General features: G+C 39.1%; 1 protein-coding gene across 1 annotated transcript in view; it reads right to left on the minus strand.

Annotated features, from left to right (window-relative positions):
- Nucleotides 1-1,105: 1,105 nt before the first annotated feature.
- The window catches only part of LOC128377449 (NLR family CARD domain-containing protein 3-like), a 50,920-nt gene continuing 29,752 nt past the window's right edge, over nucleotides 1,106-22,273 (minus strand). The window contains 8 exon segments of the mRNA XM_053337401.1: nucleotides 1,106-1,772; nucleotides 2,004-2,050; nucleotides 6,756-6,929; nucleotides 7,067-7,240; nucleotides 7,378-7,551; nucleotides 8,311-8,484; nucleotides 9,562-10,027; nucleotides 20,671-20,679. Coding sequence (XP_053193376.1) covers nucleotides 1,228-1,772; nucleotides 2,004-2,050; nucleotides 6,756-6,929; nucleotides 7,067-7,240; nucleotides 7,378-7,551; nucleotides 8,311-8,484; nucleotides 9,562-10,027; nucleotides 20,671-20,679 — 1,763 coding nt within the window. The 3' untranslated portion in view covers nucleotides 1,106-1,227.

A 22,273-nucleotide genomic window follows, 5' to 3' on the forward strand; every position in this document is an offset into this window, starting at 1 on the left:
AATTCATTCAACTTGTGAAAAGTCACAGAAGTAAAGATGAAAAGAAGAATCAGCCTTCACTGATGTTAGATGGACCTGAACTAACAGATCAAAAGTTTAACAAGAAGAATATTACACAAACTTTTCAAAGAAAGAATAAAACACAAGTTTTTCTACAGCTCACAGATGATTTTAATTTGAAGCCACAGAAGCCTTATTGTTGCTTTGTGGCTTTTTATAAAGTGTTTATTGTCTTTGTCCTGCTAGCTTCTTATTGCTAATCTGCTTCATGTTGTTCTTGCTTCTGTCTGCTGTTAGCTTGTTTCTTAGCTTGTGTGTGTGTGTGTGTGTGTGTGTGTGTGTGTGGATGTTTGTTTTCTGCTTTTTCATCTTTATTCAGATTTAGTCTTCTTATTTTTTAATGTATAACTTTTATACTTCAAACTAAATCTTTTTATCTTCTTTGAGGCTGAATACTTAACATCAGTCCAGTGACAGCAGATGTAAAATAGCCTTTTGGCTAATTCATGTTTACATGTGTTCAAATGTTTTATTCATGTGCATTGTCCCTGATCATTAAACCTTTAATAAATAATAATAAGTCCACTTTAAAATCTAACATAAAACATACACAAACTATTTCTCACTGATTGTTTTAAATATCTAAAACTGTTTGGACTGATCTGGTCTCAACCAGTATCGCTATCGTTTGCTACCGTGGTAACCATGGTAACCCAGAGGAATAAAAGTTTTTTATTCACAAACAAAATTGTTTAAATCTTCATGTAAGATCTCATCTTTAATCCTAAACTGAACTCTCAAGTTAATAATAAAAAAAGAATAAATATATTATCGGCTATACTGACTAAATATATCTGAATGCTGATTATTTATTTTATTCATCTATTTATTTTAATGTAATTACTTTAATATTTGCTCTCATGTTGTTCATTTCCTCATATTATTACATATTTAACTGATATTAATGTTTACCTGTATGTTTGTATATTCTGCTGTTGTTCAATAAAGTAAAAACAGAGAGCTGAGATGTACGGAGTCCTGCTGGTGTCAAAAACAAACAGAAAACCAAAAGCTCAAGTTCAAACTGGTTTTTATTTTTATAATCAGATCAATGTTACAGAAGCTCGTTGTGTTTGCTTCTGCTTGAATTTTAACCAGCAATGAAAATAATGTTACTCAAACTTCTCAAAGTTATTTATTTACATCTTCACACACAGGAAGAGACTCTCACTCAGACAGAGGACACACAGACACTGAGGAACCAATGTTGAACCCAAACCCAGCATACAGAGGTTCAGTGAATGTGGTGTTGAAGGTGTGGAGGTGGATCAGTGTGTCAGAGGAGACTCTGTAGAAGGACAGAGTGCCAGCAGGACAGTCCACATACACTGCTACTCTGTTAGAGACAGAGGAGGAGGAGGAGGAGGAGATGGATGTTTGTCTGTTATTGTGATGGACAGAGTAACGACCATCATCAGAGCAGAACAGCCTCCAAGACTGATCATTATATCCAAACTTGCAGTCATCACTGTTTCCTTTCCTGCTGATTCTTCTGTAACTCACTGATATAGAAACTCTTCCTCTCCTCTCGACCTCCCAGTAACAGCGACCAGTCAGACCATTACTACACAGCAGCTGATGCCACCAGTCAAATCTGTCTGGATGATCAGGATATGACTGATCTATTCCTACGTCTGTCACCTTCCTGTTGTTATCAGACAGTTTGAGGAGTCTGTGTGCTGTGTTTGTGTCCAGTGTGAGTTCACAGAAATCTGATGAAGAGAAGAAGAAACAACACAGCAGCAGTTTATCATCTGACACACCTGATGGATTTATTCTCTGTTTAACTTCTGATCTGTTGTTCATTTCTATAAAGTTTCATGATGACACATTTTGTCAGTAATGTTTTAATGAATAAATACCACAAAGACCAACTTTGTATTTAAAGAGAAACTGACTATGTGCTGTTTAGTTGTCATGAATCAAATTCAATCCACACTTACACTTCTTCAGACCAGGTTTTAACCTGTGCTCTCCACCATGGTCCACCCTGGAGGAAGAAACACAGTCAGAATGATTTTCTATCCAACATGAGTCCTAACTGTTCAACATGAAGCAGTGTTCCTCAGTTTGTCAGAGTGAGACAGAAACAGGCTGAAACTCATCTGTCTCAACTGTCTGCTGGATTCTTTCACTGAAGTCTGAGCGGAAAAGACCTGAAGAAGAAGATGTGATGAACAAATATGTCCTCCCACATGATAAATCACTAGATTAAATATTGATCTCTGCATGTTGTCCTGAGGATAGAGCCAGTCATCGCTTCAATATCAAAAGGAGACAAAAGGAGCATTTTTGAAGTGATCAGAGAATAAATGCAGCTATAAGACAGCAAAACATTTGACTGTAATTATTCCATGTGTTCATTCATTTGGTTTGAATATATAATAATAATAATAATAATAGTTGAAAGACACAATAAGAAGAAACAACCACAAGTTAGAAAGTTCTAAATAAAGTTCATGATACAAGTGAACTTCTTTATAATAAACAGTAAATACATCAATAATAAAATAACAGATGGACTCTGGTGAGTTCAGGGACATCAGGAGATCATGAACATTTATATTATATTATATTATATTATATTTATCATATTATATTATATTACATTACATTACATTACATTATATTATATTATATTATATTATATTATATTATATTATATGTATTTAACAAACACTCCCGCTGTGTATCTACTGTGTGCTGCTCAGAAACATATGAAACATTACTACTGGCAGAATGTTATTTATTCATTATTTGTATCTGAAGGCTATTTATTGATATTCTGATTGTGAATTAATTATTTAATAACTCTGAATATGACCAGAGTGTTTTTAAATACTGATTCGTTTTATTCGGTTGAATGTTTGAGGAATAATTGATATGATGTAACTCAATAAACTAAGTAAACTCATATCAAACCAGACTCCTCGTTGTTTCATTGCACGCGTGGCAAAGGAGTGTTGATGGACTGACTTCAACAGGTGGTGAGAACAGAGTGCCACTACATTTAGTCAAAAGACTTAGCTAGTGATAGCTGCAGCATGCTAGGAGAGTAAAGCTTGCTGCTCGGAAGAAAGGAATGAGAGCTCAACCGAAGACGCTGATGCAGAAACGAGTCATCTTCTGAAAGACAAGGTATTGCAAAATCCTTACCTTTATCCACATGAATAAGGAGGAGAAGAAGAAAAACAGTTCCTTGAGGATAATTTTGAAGCTTTTGCCGAAATTCATAGAGGATTGCAAAGTGAAATGCTAGTTGCAGATTTTTTCCACGGAAGCTCATACGCTATGCCTCGAGCCAATTGATGTGGAGTTCGACATAATATGAGAAGTTGTTTGGCACTCGTTTATGAAGAAAAGTGACTTTGAAGTAAAGTGCTTTTAAGTTTTTGCAAGCAACTGAAGACAACTCTGCTAATAAGATGGCTAACGTAAAGGAGCAAGGAGGACTAGAGGATACACTGGAGCCAAGAAGGTCACGTAAGCTTACAGAGAAAGCACAAGAGGAAATTGGGAACTCTGACAAATAAAATGAAAGATGTGGAGACAATGATGAGTAAAGCTCAAAATTTAAGACATGTGGAAGAGGTGATGGAAAATGATTTTGCACCTTCTTTAAATGAGTTTACATGCCTCAACAACGAAGTTGCCAGTCTTTTGTCTGAAGATGAAAAAATATCTGATCAGGAGAAATGGTTTGAACCCAAAATGGCATCCATTAAAAAATTCATGAAAGAAACTAAAACATGGATTGCAGAAGTTCATGAATCTGCACTGCAAAAAGAAAAGGATGACGAGGTTGACCTGCAAGATACTGTTAAAATAAGCGACAGTGTTTCACAGATTGGTGTCAATGTTACTCGGCACATCCGCACAAATGGATCTCAAGGTAGTTCCTCATCAACCATATCACGAGTTTCGTCAACACGAGTTAAACAAGAAGCTGAACATGCGGCCCTGCTTGAACGTGCGGCTTCACAAAAGAAAAGACAGCAGCTTGAAATTGAAATGGCAAGACTCAAGGTTGCAAAAGGAAGAACTTGAACTAGAGACTGCATTAGCGGAAAGCAGTGCAAAACTAAAAGTGCTGAAAGAATATGAAAAATCTGAAGATGGTTCGACTAGCCACACATCAGCCAAAAAGCTGCGAGTTGAGAACCGGAAGCAAGAAGGAACCATCTTTTCACTTCTTCAAGCAGACAACGCAAACTTTCACACACCACCACAAATGCTGCAATCCGTAGTTCATCATGACTTGAATTATAACACACAAACCAACAGAGGTGACGAAATACTGAAAGTCATGCAAAATCAAAATGTAATTACTGAGCTCCTTGTGAAACAACAGAAGCAATCTCAGCTACCAATGAAGGATATGCCTGTCTTCAAGGGCGATGCACTGCAATACAAGCACGCCAAATGAAAAAACGTTGGCATGCTGAAGCATACGATATCAAAGAGCGAAGAGGCAGAAGAGCAAAGTTTGGACTGACTTCAACAGGTGGTGAGAACAGAGTGCCACTACAATCTATAATCTAATGATATTTAGTCCACTAAAACTAAAACAATGTACATGACTCAATTATGACTAAAACTACATTTACTGTTAAAATGAACCCTTAAATGTGACCTGAGAGTGTCCACCTGTGTGTTCATACCTGAGATTGATGGTTTAACTGAGTTTTACTTGAATGTATCGATAAGGAAGAAATGTCAACAACGATGAAACAAGGAATAATTAGCTTGAGAGTTGAAGAGTTAATATCATTACAGGTTTTGAACAGCAACATACAAGATATTTCTATTTTTAAAGAGATGACACCATCACCTAAAAAAGAAGGATTTGAATTATTACATTTTATTGACTTAAACAATACTTTCAAAATAAAGTGGATTAAGCACCAACCTCCATCTGGTATTTTATTCCACATAATATTAGAGCTTGTTATGTCTATGTTGTGGTAGTCAAACTAGCCTGTGCTCCTTACACATTACATAAGGACACTGCACTTCTCACATGTTCACTAATTGAAACAAATTATAGTAGAAATTTAAAGTGTTAGATGATTCATGATTCAAGTTTTAATTGTGATTTTCAGTTTTTTAACTTCTAAATGATCCTGAGCTATTTTTCTGAGGGTTTGCTGAAGTAGCACCTTGCCAATGGTCCTGAATGTGAACCTGTAAGTGCTCTGGGGGGATGCATGTGTTCCTTTTAGTATGATAAGTAGAAAGCAGAATACTATCACTGCTAGTCAACATAGACAACCTTCATTCAAACCACATTGAAAGTGAACATGGCTAAGAAGTGGCAAAAAGAAAAAGTTTTGTAAATACAAATTTTCAAGTATTTTTATCAATAACTGCTTATTCATGAAATTATGATTGATGTATGATTATTACTCATGATATATACTGTTATGGGGCTAAGTAAGCAATCAACCCTGCAAATGAATGCTTAAATGTTCTGTATATCTGTTCAGACAAAGTGACAAATACAGAAATCCTGCTCCCAACATTTCCCTAAAAACTTACTAAAATGTATAAATTTGAAAACTCTTTCATTTCTACATCAGGTGCCTCCTAAAACAATATCTGAGAGGTCAAAAAAATGTTTTCCTCATTTTTTTCTATATCTGGGTCTTACAGGGTTAAAATGTACGGCAGCCTAATGATGCAAAAATTAAAATCAGTCCCACTAAAAGTAAGTTCATGTATTTGTTTCAGAAGGTACTGAAGTTAAATGCAATAAATGGGTTTAGTTTGGAATAAAACCCACTTGATTGTCTTTTTTGTCCTTTTTCTCATTTTTACTTTTGCTATTTAATGAAGCAAAATCATTTATTAGATTACTCGATTAATCGATGAAATAATTGATAGAATAATCGATTGCAAAGATAATCGATAGCTGCAGCCCTAGTCCGTACCTGAGACCTGTCTGTCCATACCGTCAACATAAAGTTATTAACTAACGTTTAAATAATTGATTCTTGACTTTTGTGAATTGATGCAGAGTCGACTACGTCTGCATCGCGTTGCATCATATAATGGAAATATTTCCCCTCCCCTAATATTAGTTAATCCAGTTATTAAACATGTTGAACACAGCTTTGGACAGAGGACACACAGAGACCACTGTGGACATTTAATGTGGGTTTAATGGTTTGAGTTTGTGAATGCTGCGTCACTTGGTCGTGTTAAATATTGCTGCCACAAGGAATTGTGGGACAGTATTATCTCCTCTCCTTTCATAAAGGATGGTCAGGTGTACTCTGTGCTAAAGCAGGTTAGAAAGGAAGCACTGAATCATCGTTCCTTAGCATTTAGAGAATTCAACCAGCTCTTGTCATAGATGCCATTTAGATACTTCTGGGTCATTTCACTCAGTTAGGAAGCTTCCTAAAAAAAAAACACTATTCAGCCTCACCCTTAGTTTTCTACTTCACGCCCACACACAGCTCTCCTCACACACATGTGGCTACAGTCTGCCTCCCCCAAAGTGATCTCTGATTGGTTTAGATTACATCACTAATAACATACTGAACATACCCAACAAACAGGACAGAAACCCACAAGAAAACAAAGGATCATGGTAAATGTAGTCTTTGAATTAATTTATCTGTAGTTTACAGGAAACACACTTCCTTTCATTCTTGTACATTTATCTATATTTTAAAGTTCTCTACACCTACCTGAGAGTGTCCAGTCTCCAGTGTGGATCCTCCAGTCCAGCAGACAGTAACTTCTCTCCTGAGTCTCCTGGATGATTGTAGCTCAGGTCCAGCTCTCTCAGATGGGAGGGGTTGGACCTCAGAGCTGAGGCCAGAGAAGCACAGCCTTCCTCTGTGATCAGACATCCTGACAGACTGGAAATATAAAAAGGTTGAAAACACAATGTTTTTAATCACATATGAACCAGAATCCTACAGATATGCAGAATAATTAACATTAATATTTATTGTCATTGTTCAGTACAACAGGATTATAGCTGCTCTATTCTGACCTGAGAGTTTCCAGCCCACAGTGTGGACTCTCCAGTCCAGCAGAAAGCTGCTTCACTCCTGAATCCTGCAGGTTGTTGTTACTCAGGTCCAGCTCTCTCAGATGGGAGGGGTTGTAGCTCAGAGCTGAGGCCAGAGAAGCACAGCCTTCCTCTGTGATCAGACATCCTGACAGACTGGAAATATGTGATTAAAAACATTGTGTTTTCAACCTTTTTATATGTACCAGAATCCTACAGATATGCAGAATAATTAACATTTATATTTATTGTCATTGTTCAGTACAACAGGATTATAGCTGCTCTATTCTGACCTGAGAGTTTCCAGTCCACAGTGTGGACTCTCCAGTCCAGCAGAAAGCTGCTTCACTCCTGAATCCTGCAGGTTGTTGTTACTCAGGTCCAGCTCTCTCAGATGGGAGGGGTTGTAGCGCAGAGATGAGGCCAGAGAAGCACAGCCTTCCTCTGTGATCAGACATCCTGACAGACTGGAAATATAAAAAGGTTGAAAACACAATGTTTTTAATCACATATGTACCAGAATCCTACAGATATGCAGAATAATTAACATTTATATTTATTGTCATTGTTCAGTACAACAGGAATATAGCTGCTCTATTCTGACCTGAGAGTTTCCAGTCCACAGTGTGGACTCTCCAGTCCAGCAGAAAGCTGCTTCACTCCTGAATCCTGTAGGTTGTTGTTACTCAGGTCCAGCTCTCTCAGATGGGAGGGGTTGTAGCTCAGAGATGAGGCCAGAGAAGCACAGCCTTCCTCTGTGATCAGACATCCTGACAGACTGGAAATATAAAAAGGTTGAAAACACAATGTTTTTAATCACATATGTACCAGAATCCTATAGATATGCAGAATAATTAACATTTATATTTATTGTCATTCTTCAGTACAACAGGATTATAGCTGCTCTATTCTGACCTGAGAGTTTCCAGTCCACAGTGTGGACTCTCCAGTCCAGCAGAAAGCTGCTTCACTCCTGAATCCTGTAGGTTGTTGTTACTCAGGTCCAGCTCTCTCAGATGGGAGGGGTTGTAGCTCAGAGATGAGGCCAGAGAAGCACAGCCTTCCTCTGTGATCAGACATCCTGACAGACTGGAAATATAAAAAGGTTGAAAACACAATGTTTTTAATCACATATGTACCAGAATCCTATAGATATGCAGAATAATTAACATTTATATTTATTGTCATTGTTCAGTACAACAGGATTATAGCTGCTCTATTCTGACCTGAGAGTTTCCAGTTCACAGTGTGGACTCTCCAGTCCAGCAGAAAGCTGCTTCACTCCTGAATCCTGCAGGTTGTTGTTACTCAGGTCCAGCTCTCTCAGATGGGAGGGGTTGCAGCTCAGAGATGAGGCCAGAGAAGCACAGCCTTCCTCTGTGATCAGACATCCTGAGAGACTGGAAATATAAAAAGATTGATAACATATTGTTTTAATTATATAAGTACCAGAATCCTACAGCTGTGAAGAACAATTTACAGTAATCTGAATGTAAAACTGAATGCAAATGATCAACTGTATAAAAAGTCTCAGAATCAGATTTATTGTCATTGTTCAAGACAAAGAAATTATAGATGCTCGATTCTGACCAGAGTTTTTCCAGTGTACAGTGTGGACTATTCAGTCCAGCAGAAATCTGATTCACTCCCAAATCCTTCAGGTTGTTGTCACTCAGGTCCAGATCTCTCAGATGGGAGGAGTTGCAGCTCAGAGCTGAGGCCAGAGAAGCACAGCCTTTCTGTTTGATCCGACATTGTGAGAGACTGGAAATATAAAAAGGTTGATAACACAATGGTTTTAATCACATATGTACCAGAATCCTACAGATGATGTACAGAATGATTAACATTAATATTTATTGTCATTGTTCAGTTCAACAGGATTATAGCTGCTCTATTCTGACCTGAGAGTTTCCAGTTCACAGTTTGTACTCTCCAGTCCAGCAGAAAGCTGCTTCACTCCTGAATCCTGCAGGTTGTTGTTACTCAGGTCCAGATCTCTCAGATGGGAGGGGTTGGACCTCAGAGTTGTGGCCAGAGAAGCACAGCCTTCCTCTGTGATCAGACATCCTGACAGACTGGAAATATAAAAAGTTTGATAACACAATGTTTTTAATCACATATTTACCAGAATCCTACAGATGATGTACAGAATGATTAACATTAATATTTATTGTCATTGTTCAGTACATCAGGATTATAGCTGCTCTATTCTGACCTGAGAGTTTCCAGTGTACAGTGTGGACTCTCCAGTCCAGCAGAAAGCTGCTTCACTCCTGAATCCTGTAGGTTGTTGTTACTCAGGTCCAAATCTCTCAGACTAGAGGACTGGGAACTGAGAACTGAGGACAGAGCTGCACAGCTTCTCTCTGAGAGGTGACAGCCACTCAGCCTGAAGAAAGGGTTAGTAACAAACACAAAATGTTTTATTCAACATATTTGATATTGTTCAAATATCCAGTGTTTCATCCACTTACAGAGCTTTATGAGAAGCTTTGACCACTGGCAGCAGCCTCAGAAGAGCCTCCTCTGAAGCAGAGTATTTCTTCAGGTCAAACACGTCCAGATCTTTTTCTGATGACAATAAGATGAAGACCAGAGCTGACCACTGAGCAGGAGACAATTTAACTGTGGAGAGACTTCCTGATCTCAGGGACTGTTGGATCTCCTCCACTAGAGAACGATCATTCAGTTCATTCAGACAGTGGAACAGATTGATGTTTCTCTCTGCAGACACATCCTCACTGATCTTCTTCTTGATGTACTCGACTGTTTTCTGACTGGTCTGTGAGCTACTTCCTGTCTGTGTCAGCAGACCTCGTAGGAGAGTCTGATTGGTCTGCAGTGAAAGACCAAGGAGGAAGCGGAGGAACAAGTCCAGGTGTCCATTTGGACTCTTTAAGGCCTCGTCCACAGCTCTCTGGTAGAAAGGTGTTGATTTGCCTCTGAACATTTCAGACCACCAGGATGTTGTTTGTTTTTCTTCCAGCAGATTGACTTCAGACTTGGTGAATGTCAGATGGACATGAAGAGCAGCCAGAAACTCCTGAACACTCAGATGGACAAAGCAGAACACCTTGTCCTGGTACAGCCCTCTCTCCTCTTTAAAGATCTCTGTGAACACTCCTGAGCACACTGAGGCTGCTCTGATATTGAAGCCACACTCTGCCAGGTCTGATTCATAGAAGATCAGGTTGCCTTTCTGCAGCTGCTCAAAAGCCAGTTTTCCCAGAGACTCAATCATCTTCCTGCTCTTTTTATTCCAGTGTGGATCTCTCTCAGCTCCTCCATCATACTTGATGTTCTTCAGTTTAGCCTGAACCACCAGGAAGTGGATGTACATCTCAGTCAGGGTCTTGGGCAGCTCTCTTCTCTTTCTGCTTTTCAACACATTCTCCAGAACTGTAGCAGTCATCCAGCAGAAGACTGGGATGTGGCACATGATGTGGAGGCTTCGTGATGTCTTGATGTGGGAGATGATCGTTCTGGCCTGCTTCTCAACTGTGAATCTCTTCCTGAAGTACTCCTCCTTCTGTGGGTCAGTAAACCCTCTGACCTCTGTCACCATGCCGACACATTCAGGAGGGATCTGATTGGCTGCTGCAGGTCGTGTGGTTATCCAGAGGCGAGCAGAGGGAAGCAGTTTCCCCCTGATGAGGTTTGTCAGCAGCACATCCACTGAGGTGGACTCTGTAACATCAGTCAGGATCTCAGTGTTGTGGAAGTCTAGAGGAAGTCGACACTCATCCAGACCGTCAAAGATGAACACAACCTGGAACTCTTCAAACCTGCAGATTCCTGCTTCTTTGGTTTCAGTAAAGAAGTGATGAACAAGTTCCACCAAGCTGTACTTTTTTTTTTTCAGCACATTCAGCTCTCTGAAAGTGAATGGAAATGTGAAGTATATGTCATGGTTGGCTTTGTCTTCAGCCCAGTCCAGAGTGAACTTCTGTGTTAAGACTGTTTTCCCAATGCCAGCCACTCCCTTTGTCATCAATGTTCTGATTGGTTTATCTCTTCCAGGTGGGACTTTAAAGATGTCTTCATGTCTGATTGTTGTTTCTGGTCTGTCTGGTTTCCTGGATGCTATTTCAATCTGTCTGACCTCATGTTCCATGTTCACCTCTCCAGTTTCTTGTGTTAGTATGAAGATCTCGGTGAAGAACTCTTGGAGAAGTTTTGAATTTCCTGCTTTTGTGATTTTCTCAAACAAATTTTGAAATTTCTCCCTCAGGTTTGATTTGACTTTATGCTGACACATGGCAACAGTATCTGAAAGAATGCAAGAGAGAAAATACACAAGAGAGTAATGTTACAGTAAGTTCTAATAGTTTCCTGATAATTGTGCAGATATCTGATTCATAACAAAATGTTTCCTTAGATTGAAACATTTTTCATACTGTGATGAATCACTTAACAGTCATAAACCATTAACACTACAACATTTTCCTGAATTTAAGGTTTGGTTTAGGCCTCCTCTCCATTACTCTCACACTGGTTTCTGGCATAGCCTGAGCAATGTGCCTCCCAAATCATTGGAACACAACATCTGGTCCCATGTGTCACCTAAGACAAAATTACAGTGTCCAGAGTCTTCAACATATCAGAACAAACCTCATCCACCTCTGGCACCTTACCACTGTGAACCCCTCTGAGTACTTTAATAACCTGTACCTGTAACCAAGAGCTGGATGAGACTTCGCTCAAACGTTTCAGCCCAGTCTCCTCTGTAGAGAGGTGTCAGTCAGGGTCAGGAGATTGTGAAATCATTGCTGCCTTTGTCAAGTAATATCTTCCAATTGCTTGCTAGAACCTCATTCAGGTCAACTTCTCCATGATCTCTCAGAACCATCCCACAACAGTTTTCCTTCTTTTACTACAGAAGCTTAAGCCCTTCTGGCCTCCCGGTATCCTTTAGCCTCTTTCATCCTCTGGACGTAATAGAGGATTCACCAAATGTGAAAGGACTAACCCCTCAGGTAGGAACCAACAGCTTTCTGGCCCGAAGTCAGGACAGCTGCTCCTGCAATAGAGACTTTGAAAATGTCCTATGTCATATGTGCCAAATCCCCCCAAACTGTGGGAAAACACAGCAGTGCTCAACATAGGTTCATGAGTAATCCCACACCCATGCCTGTCAGCCTGGGAAAAAACTGGGACTTCCGAAAGGGAGCTGCCCATGAAACAAGGTTTCATACAACACACAGTCAGGTGTCTGCAGACCCAACCTTTAAATGCAATAATCTGTCACTCCACCTGAACTTACAGGAATGTATGCTTCGAGACCGTTCATATACATGGGACATGTAAAACAGAAGGGAGATATGATTAACAGCCACCTTATGATAAAGAGTTTTTTAAATTCATTGCGTCACACTGCCAACCCGGACGAACTATAGACCTGAACCTCTATGGTCACTGTGTTTCATTGCAGGCGACACACACACATCTCAGGATACACCACTGTCCTATTTATCACATGTACTTCAAGCCTGCCTGACAACTTCTGTGTGACTGGTGTATGTCACATGATGCCTCGCTGTGCTGCCCTTTAATTTCACTACATTTAACAAAAACATTTCATATTTGTGCAGAAAAACTTTTATATTTGAAAAAATCATTCAGTGGGGCGCGCAGGTGATGGAGTGTTTAGAGCCACGCACGCAGCCGACCCCGGTTCGAATCCCATGTTTCCTGTCTGTCTTTCCTGCTAAATAAAGGTGCCTAAAATCAACAAAAATCTTAATATATAAATAAATAAATAAATAAATAGAGTGCCTGGATCTCCCTGTCATGTGAGACTTATCAGTTTAATCATGACTTACGTTTAGAGATGGTGTGTGACCATTGCTTATTCATCTTCCCCAGAACCTTTTTGGTCACCTGCAGAGTGTTTTCACTGTAGGTCTGGACCATCAGATCCACCGTGTCGCACCGATCAGACTTCTCCAGTCGACTCTTTGGGATTGTTGGGAGGTCTTCCAGGACCTCAGGCTGCTCCAGGTACCACTTAAATGTTTTAAAGTCATCTTCTCCCAAATTCTGTAAAGTTCTCAAGAGATCCTCTTTAGGGATAGAGTCCACTGTTTTTCCTCCCTGTCAGAAACAAAGAAATCCTTTCAAATCTTAAACAAACATACAGTTCATCACATCCCATCTCATCACTCTGCTGCTCACTCTTCCATTAAAAGTTTCCAAAAATGATGTTGAACATCTGTGTAGGAATTTGTCGACTTTTATTGACGACAACGTTACAGTGGCTTGAATTAATCAGCGAACCTTCAGAGCGGTGAGTAGAAAACGACTGTTGTTGGAAATGGACATTAACCTGACTTCATCACACAACAGATCAACATGAAGGATGTGCTGAGTTCAACAGAAGCACTTTAGAAAACAGAGATCTTCTTAAAAATAAATTAAATGCAGGACACTTTACAGTAATCCCAACTGTTGACTTCTCATCTGTGAAACACCACCGCTGTTATTTTATACCAGGAAACACTTCAAACACTAAGGTTGGGCTTTGATAGCAGTTTGTCAAATCAACAGCTCAGTTAGGAGCTGGTTTAGTTATTCACAATAGTTAATAATTATTAAAGATAATTATGAATTAAAGCTGCAAGTAGTGATGAATGGGCCCTGGCACCCCCACGCATGTTGGGCCGTGGTGCAGTCGAAGGGCTCACATCATGAGCACGTAGACGTCTTCAGACCTGAGCTTTAATGGGACATTGGTATGAGGGGTGAAATAACACTTCCTGTGTCCAGTAGCTGGCGCTATGACTAAGAGACAATATGGAAGCATAGATGTGTTCAGGACGTGAGACATTTGGTGCAGGTTGGAACATGTCTGTTAAAGTTACAGCAACTTCCTGTTTCACGGCAAATCGTCAGTTTGTTGTGGCGCAACGATCAGAGCGCTCGATTGAGGCTTTAGATTTTAATAACTTTTCATCACAAAGGTTTTGTGTGTATGCAAGTGGATGAGCAGAGGGAGAGGCTGAAAACACTACAGAAGAAAAGACTGACTTTTATTTCCACAGAGATGTGATGTATGAATGTCCGTATTCAGCCTGAATCTTAAGAAAAAGAGGTTTGTTTCTCTCAGAGCTCGACAAAAACTAAAAGCATCAAACAGCTGTGACGTTCTTACCTGTTCATCCATCTGCAGACGTTAAGCCTCTGTGTCTCTGTGCTGCTGAACGTCTGCTGTCACTCTCACCTTCGATATTCAACCATCTGATGACAGCAGAGAACAAGTCTGTGGGATAAAATCATCTTCAGTAAATCATATCTGACAGCTGTTTCAGTGTCAAGCAGAAGTTCAACTGAATTTAAAACCATTTAAACTGACTGCATATTAATAATAATGATAATTATTATAGTTTGATCTCTTTAAAACACTTTCTGTTAATCTCAATGTTGGTTATATAAACATTTATTAAACACATTGTAATGTAGTTATAAACAGATTGAAGGAAATGTGTCTTTATTAATGTCTTTGTTAACAACTATAACTCTTAATGAAGCATTCATAACTGGTTTATAAACAGTTAATAAACGTTTTTAATAATTGATCTCCTTTCAAAGGGTTAGGGTTAAACTTCCTGTTTGGTACATAAACAGTTAATAAATGATCACTATATAAATATATCTGATGTTCTCTATTTTAAAAACATTTCTAAAGATATATTTAGTCCCTCTATGTTTCTGATGACCTGCTACGTCTCTGTGATGCAGATCGAATCTTTTCCCTCCACATCTTTACATCTTCCAGCTCGCTGTGTTCACTTCAGCAAACAGTGTATTTATATATTTACACTGATGGTCTACAGTCAGTGTTCATACAGTCCAAAGCAACCAGACTGTCAAAATATGCTTCTATTGTTCTATTGTATTAATAAAGCCTTATTATAGAGGGAGACTTCAACCCTCATCTCCGGTTTTCGCTGCTCTCCTGTGTTTTCCTGCCATTAAAGTGGTCACTGTGTAATATATCTGATTTAATACTGGCGTGTAAGAGTCTGACTTTAAGCTGCGTTCACACCAAAAGCATCTGACTCGCCGCTGATGGGATGTCGCTGCTCAATGTCGCCTGAAAAGTTAAATTTTTCCAACTTCATTTGCACCACCTGATATGAAATTGCATGTTATCGCACCATTTACATTGACTTTCTACGTAGACTTGCTGCTCAAGTCGTGTCAGACGCTTTTGGTGTGAACACCTCTGCAGAAATCCAGGAGTTAGGTCAACAATCTTTAATAAAGTCCCACAGGAGTAAAGACAGCTGGTACATCGTACTTATCCAAAATGAATAATCAGCCAATTATGACTTCTTGAAGTTTTGGTTATTTGAAGGATATTAAACAACAGAATATATATAATTAGTTATAATGGTCTGAATAAACAAAGAAATAAAGACAATTAAAGCTGCAAGCAGCGATGATCGGGCCCAAGCTCCCTCGCCCCGCCACTACTGAGCGAGACTTGCTGTGACGCATACAGAGTCAATATAAAGTTGGTTGGATTAGGAGGAATTCATTAAAGTACGTGGTGTGAAAATTCTATCAAACCGTGCCAAGATTGCAAATTCACTTCAAAATGGCCGACTTCCTGTTGGAGTGAGGGTATGGGTCTAAGAGACTTTTTTGTGCCTCTTTATGTGATACATATATATACCAAGTTTTGTTCATGTATGTCAATCTGGAGGGAGGGGCTCAATTTCCTTAATCTTCTATGGGGTGCAGTACCCCCATTTGGCCAGCAGTTCCTGTTTAATGGCGAAACGTCAAAATTCCTCACATCGCCACGAAGCAACCAAATCCCTAATCAGAAAGTTTTTGATAACTTTTCATCTCCAATGTGTCAAGATGTTTCTGCCGGGTCGGACATGATTGCAAATTTTGGTGACTTTTCGGGCACGTTTAGGCTGTCAAAAAGGCGTTCGTTTTGACAGACGAATAATAATATATGTGAATGCGTCGTGACTGCTACTGAAAACGGGCATTAGTACAAGTAACGCTCCAAATGTCCACTAGAGGTCTCTCTACTGCAGCCAAAGGATAGACAGCACATTGAATACAGGCATCAGTTATAGTATGAAAACTAGGACCAAATAAGTAAGGTTTACACTATTGGCTAGTCAAATCAAATAATTTATGACTAGGTGCTGCTAATGAACTAATGATCAAGCTAACAACAGAGCATTACACCTACTGCAAATAATATAAGAGCAGGGACATTTGAACAGTCACCGTGTTTGTGTGTTATTGCTTTGAGTCTCTATGTGATGTGTTCAGATCAGAGCTGAAGCCACCGACAGCTGAGCAATATTTACTCATTATTCATTTTATACTGACTGGGTTGTATTTTAGTGTCAGCAGTGTATTTGTCATGGGTTGATCAGTTGTGGTTATGTTTTTTCACTAATTATCCTATCATTTCAGATCCTGTCACCCTCATCATATAATATAATATAATAAATATAATATAATATAATATAATAAATATAATATGATATATTTTTGGGAATCTACATTGTTACTTTCTCATCTGAAAACATATGAAATCTTAATAAAGAGAAAATTGCACCTTTCCTCCTAGAATTGAACTATTAAAATCACTCAAACTAGTAAATAATAAAAAAGCTATAAATGATAAACAACAATGAAACTTTGCTCCCTGAAACCTCTGACTAGAATATGAACACCACCTTTAATTTACTTTGACTTTAATGATGTTTATATTGATTTATTATGTCATATTCGTTATTTCCTCATATGTAACTGATGTCTGAGCTGTATGCCTGATGTGATGTTTGCTTAAAAACATGAAATAAAAGACAAGTCTGAAAAGTTCTGTTACAAAATAAAATGTTACTGTGAAAATAAGGAAGATGAAATGATGTTGTTGAGATGGAGGCCGCTCAGTTCAAACATCTAATAACTGTTTCCCAAAATTTGTACATCCAAAATGTATTTCCTACAATCCCCAAATTCAAAATATTAAATCTGTTTGTTTTTTGTTTTTTTGTCATAATCTTAGCATTTATTATTCAGCCTTCAATTTTTCTAGTTTTAGTCTTGGTCCCCAAAACATAATGATGTGTCCTCCAAAGCTGTTATTTATTTAAATCCTCAAAACTGTTTTAATATTCAACTTTATTGCTTTGTTATATCTTGAACAGATAAAAAGGATGTTGGGATGTCAGTTAGCACCAAGAGAAAACGATGACCTGTGAGTTAAATGTTCACATTTATCTTTAAATATTTAAACTGTGGCAGAAGTTTAACAGTTAAACTCAAACATAGTTCACATGTTCTGTTAGTTTGGGCCCCTGAAGGCTGAGGGGCCCTAAGCAGCCTCTAAGGTCCCTTACAGCTGGCTCTGGTCCATCTAGAGACATGAACTGTGTTAAATGTGCTTCAGTTAAACAGAGTCAGTCTCAGTGTTGTAAGATGGAAGTTCAACCAGTTCTGACACGTCCTGCATTGTTCACTGATGATGAGATTAAAATCAAACTGCTGTTGGTTTTACCTGTTAATCACTAACAGTCATACATGTAAATCTTTATAATATAAATGTAGTTTAACCTCTTTACAATATCTGGAGAATATTTATACCAGCAAGCATCAAACAGGTATTTTAAACAGCCAATCAGCATGAAGAAACATTTGAGCTGCAGTCCAACAGTGATACAACACAATGTGATCAAAGTGATGGTGTTCATCAGACATTTACAGATTTCTCTGGTAGGATTCTCACCTGCTGAACTCACTTCAGGTCAACTTACAGACACTTTCCACCTTCATGTGTAGAGGAAACACTGGGAGAGAAGAAGCTGCTCATTCTCCCTCGTCAGTCCTGCTGTCTGTGAGCATTTGATCTGAGGACGCTGTCACACCCTCATAACTTCACAGTACAAGTCTAAACAACATCAGAGTGACGTGAAAACCAGTCTAACCAGTCAGTGTCAGAGAAATCACACATCACATGTAGTTCTGCTATCTGTCCACTAGATGGTGGTATTTGATCATTTATCATCTGAAGAGCATGAACTCTTCTATGAGACCTTTTACTGTTTCTGTGTATGATCTGAGGAAGTCGTCACACCCTTATAACTTCAGAGTCCATGTCTAACTAATTAATTGAAAGTAATCTTGCTGCATTAATGAAACATTTCTATAATCTGAACTGAATTATGATTCTAAGATAGTAAGCAGACCGTTTACACTGTAGTAAACTACACGATGACCCACAATGCATTTCGTTCCTACCCGAGCTGAAATCATCAGGCTGAAGCTGATTTCATTTTAGCTCTAACTCTGTAAATAAACCACTTTATCCACATGTCTAACCTTTTTAGGAAGAAAGTAAAGTAGCCCTTTAGATCCACAATGTGACGCTAATTTGTCCAAATAACACTTGTCAGAAATCACACATCACATGTAGTTGTGCTATCTGTCCACTAGATGGTGGTAACGAACCATGTGATCATCTACAGGTCAGAGCAGCTGAGCTCAGATGTGATGAAGATTCAGATTCAGATTCATTTGATTCTTTGTCCACTTAGTTTGCAGCAGGAATACAGAAAAGACAACACAGATCACACAACACATTAAAACACAACAACTACATTCATTGATTGGAATTAAAAACATGAATTTAGAAAAGAAAAAACTAATAAATATGAATAAATAAATAAGTCCAAGCCAGGGAGGGGGGGACTAGGATGGACGAGGACTATCTCCCTCTGTAAAGTGCGTTCAGTGCTTGGATGGAAAGAGGGATAAAGGAATTTTTGTAGCGCTGTTTAAAAGCTGTGGGAGTACTGAAGCGCCTCCCAGATGGTAAAAGCGTCTACTCTCCATGCAGGGGGCGACTTTTGAAGCAGCAGCAGTTTGATCACATGTGAGTCTCTGATCAGTCAGTCTGAGGTTTGGACGAGTTTTGGATGAAGGTTTTTAAAGCCGTCGTGTTGAGATGGAGTTCACCTCTCCAGACTTCAGCTGCTCCACTACTGACACCTGCTGGCCGACACAAAGCACAGCAGGAAGTGATGCGCTCAGTCCAAACATCTAATAACTGCTTCACTCGTCTTTTTAAAACATTATCACAACTTCTCCTAAAGTACACAATGTGAGGACTTTTATCAGCTCTTAACCCTGAGATGAGGAAAGAGAGGTAACTGAAACTCTGAGTCAGTCACCATGGTAACTGAAACTCGGACTCACCTGCCGTCAGCTGCTGCGCGTGCACGGACTCTCGGATGTAGCTCCGGTTTCCGGTCTCGCGCTGCCGCTCCGCGCGGATCACTTTAATGTAAAATATGAAGTAAAGTTTAAAAGACAAAGTGATGAAAGCGTCTGCTGCTGTCTGCTGCTGCTCAGGTGTGTCGCTGCTTCTTCTTCTTCTGCTGCTGCTGTTTAATGGCGGTTGGCAAACAACGAATTGGTGCATTACCGCCACCTACTGGTATGGAATGTGGATCAAAATGGCCATAACACCCTCACAAAATAACTAAATAAATAAATGAATAAATAAATAATACATTAAACAAACAAAAAACAAAAAAAACAAAATGGTGGAACGATTGATAATGGTACTGTCTGACTTACATCTAAATGTGCTATTTCAATCTCTTCTGTTTCGTCTGTTATTGTCCAACCAAAACTTTTACTGTCCCTTTTTCCCTTTTCCCAACACGATTCTAAAGTGCATTTTGTTGGATGGTCTGTCACATGACCCTGCAAATTACCCAATACACCAGCGATAATTGCAACCTCCTCATATCTAATGGCATTTCCCCCATTTCCACCTGTAATACTGCTGTTGGAGTTGTTTTAAAAGCCCCTGTACATAGCCTCAATGCCTGATATTGAATAATGTCTAGCTTTCTCAGGGATGTGCCTGCCCCATAATCTAAAATAGACCTAATCAACCCACAATATATGGCTTTTAGCGCACTCCTGTCTGCCCCCCAGGCATACCCCACCAAACACCTCATCACATTTAAGACTTTTTTACATTTATCCATCACATTTTGAATATGCACCGCCCATGTGAGTCTCTCATCAAACCATCAGGTGTGTCTCACCTGCTCACACACAGGAAGAGAAACCCGATGCCCCGCCCACAGGCGCGCTGAGTGACGTCACCCACACTTTAAATAGTAAACATGACGTCATGGATGATGTTTATTGTGTCTCTTATAGTTTCATAATGTGAGTGATGATTCAGTAATATGAACTCTTTCACTTCTGCTGTAACCATGAATTCATTCAACTTGTGAAAAGTCACAGAAGTAAAGATGAAAAGAAGAATCAGCCTTCACTGATGTTAGATGGACCTGAACTAACAGATCAAAAGTTTAACAAGAAGAATATTACACAAACTTTTCAAAGAAAGAATAAAACACAAGTTTTTCTACAGCATCAATACCATTGGAGAGAGCCATCAGGATTGTGAATGTCTGGGTAAGTCAACCCAGGTAACGGAGAGATATCCTGGGTATGTTAATCCAGCTTCGTAGTACAGGCCTCAGGCCATACCAGACCATACCATACCACACCAGACTAGACCACACCAGACCACACTGCATTACACCACACCACACCAGAGGCCTGTACTACGAAGCTGGATTAACCTATCCAGGATCTCTCTCCGTTACCTGGGTTGACTTAACCAGATCTTCGCAGTCCAGGATAAGCGGTACTACGAAGCTGGTTATCAACTCGGTAAATCAACCCAGGGTTTTCCAATCTGGATCTCTGCGCGTTCACATAAAGGGGTGGTGTTTGCAGCGTCTGACCAATCACAAACATGCAGAAACTCTGCAGAGCAGACTACTTTACCATGGAGGAGCAGACAATTATTCTTCAACAATATGAAGAATTCAAACACATCATCCAGACCAAAAGCAACACTGATGATGCAGCAGCAAAAACCAGGAAGGAATGCTGGCAGAAAATTGCCGACTCTGTTAATGTGTAAATTCACGAGATCATACAATATTAATTTATCAGACAATATAAACGGGCAGCACTCTGATCACACAATGTCACTTTATTACGGCACAGACGTTTGGGGCAGATCGCTTCCTCAGTGCCCTTCCTTTCATAAGAGACATTAAGTTAGTTTAATATTCAACATTCAAAATACAAACCTATTATGCTTCAACCATTTGAGTGAATGATTTCAAACCAACTGTATAACATACAGAATAATATCCCCCACGTGCCTCAATGATTATTTTTTAAATATATATTTTGGCCAATTAAAAAATTGCATCTATCCCTAAAAGCTCATTGTCTCCTAAGCGCTCCTCTCGCGATCCGCGCACCAATGTTGTTTAATTGTTTTAAGAATGGGCAGGTCATTTTCTAAGAGAGCTGATTGGTCAGGAGGTGGTGCTTTTATACTCATTGATCTCTTATCCAGAACATAACCTGCTCCGGAGCAGGTTAGCCGTTCAGCATAAGTTACCATGGTGATTTACCCCGGTAAGAAGTGAACGAGCTTCGTAGTACGGAAAACCCAGGGTTAACCCTGAAGTTACCTCGATAAGAGAAAATCCAGCTTCGTAGTACAGGCCTCTGAACTAACAGATCAAAAGTTTAACAAGAAGAATATTACACAAACTTTTCAAAGAAAGAATAAAACACAAGTTTTTCTACAGCTCACAGATGATTTTAATTTGAAGCCACAGAAGCCTTATTGTTGCTTTGTGGCTTTTTATAAAGTGTTTATTGTCTTTGTCCTGCTAGCTTCTTATTGCTAATCTGCTTCATGTTGTTCTTGCTTCTGTCTGCTGTTAGCTTGTTTGTTAGCGTGTGTGTGTGTGTGTATGTGTGTATGTTTGCATTGTTTTAATATTTCCTCTCATGTTGTTCATTTCCTCATATTATTACATATTTAACTGATATTAATGTTTACCTGTATGTTTGTATATTCTGCTGTTGTTCAATAAAGTAAAAACAGAGAGCTGAGATGTACGGAGTCCTGCTGGTGTCAAAAACAAACAGAAAACCAAAAGCTTCAAGTTCAAACTGCTTTTTATTTTAATAATCAGATCAGTGTTACAGAAGCTCGTTGTGTTTGCTTCTGCTTGAATTTTAACCAGCAATGAAAATAATGTTACTCAAACTTCTCAAAGTTATTACATCTTCACACACAGGAAGAGACTCTCA

The sequence above is a fragment of the Scomber japonicus genome, chromosome 17 (assembly GCF_027409825.1).
Source record: "Scomber japonicus isolate fScoJap1 chromosome 17, fScoJap1.pri, whole genome shotgun sequence".
Classification (NCBI taxonomy): domain Eukaryota; kingdom Metazoa; phylum Chordata; class Actinopteri; order Scombriformes; family Scombridae; genus Scomber; species Scomber japonicus.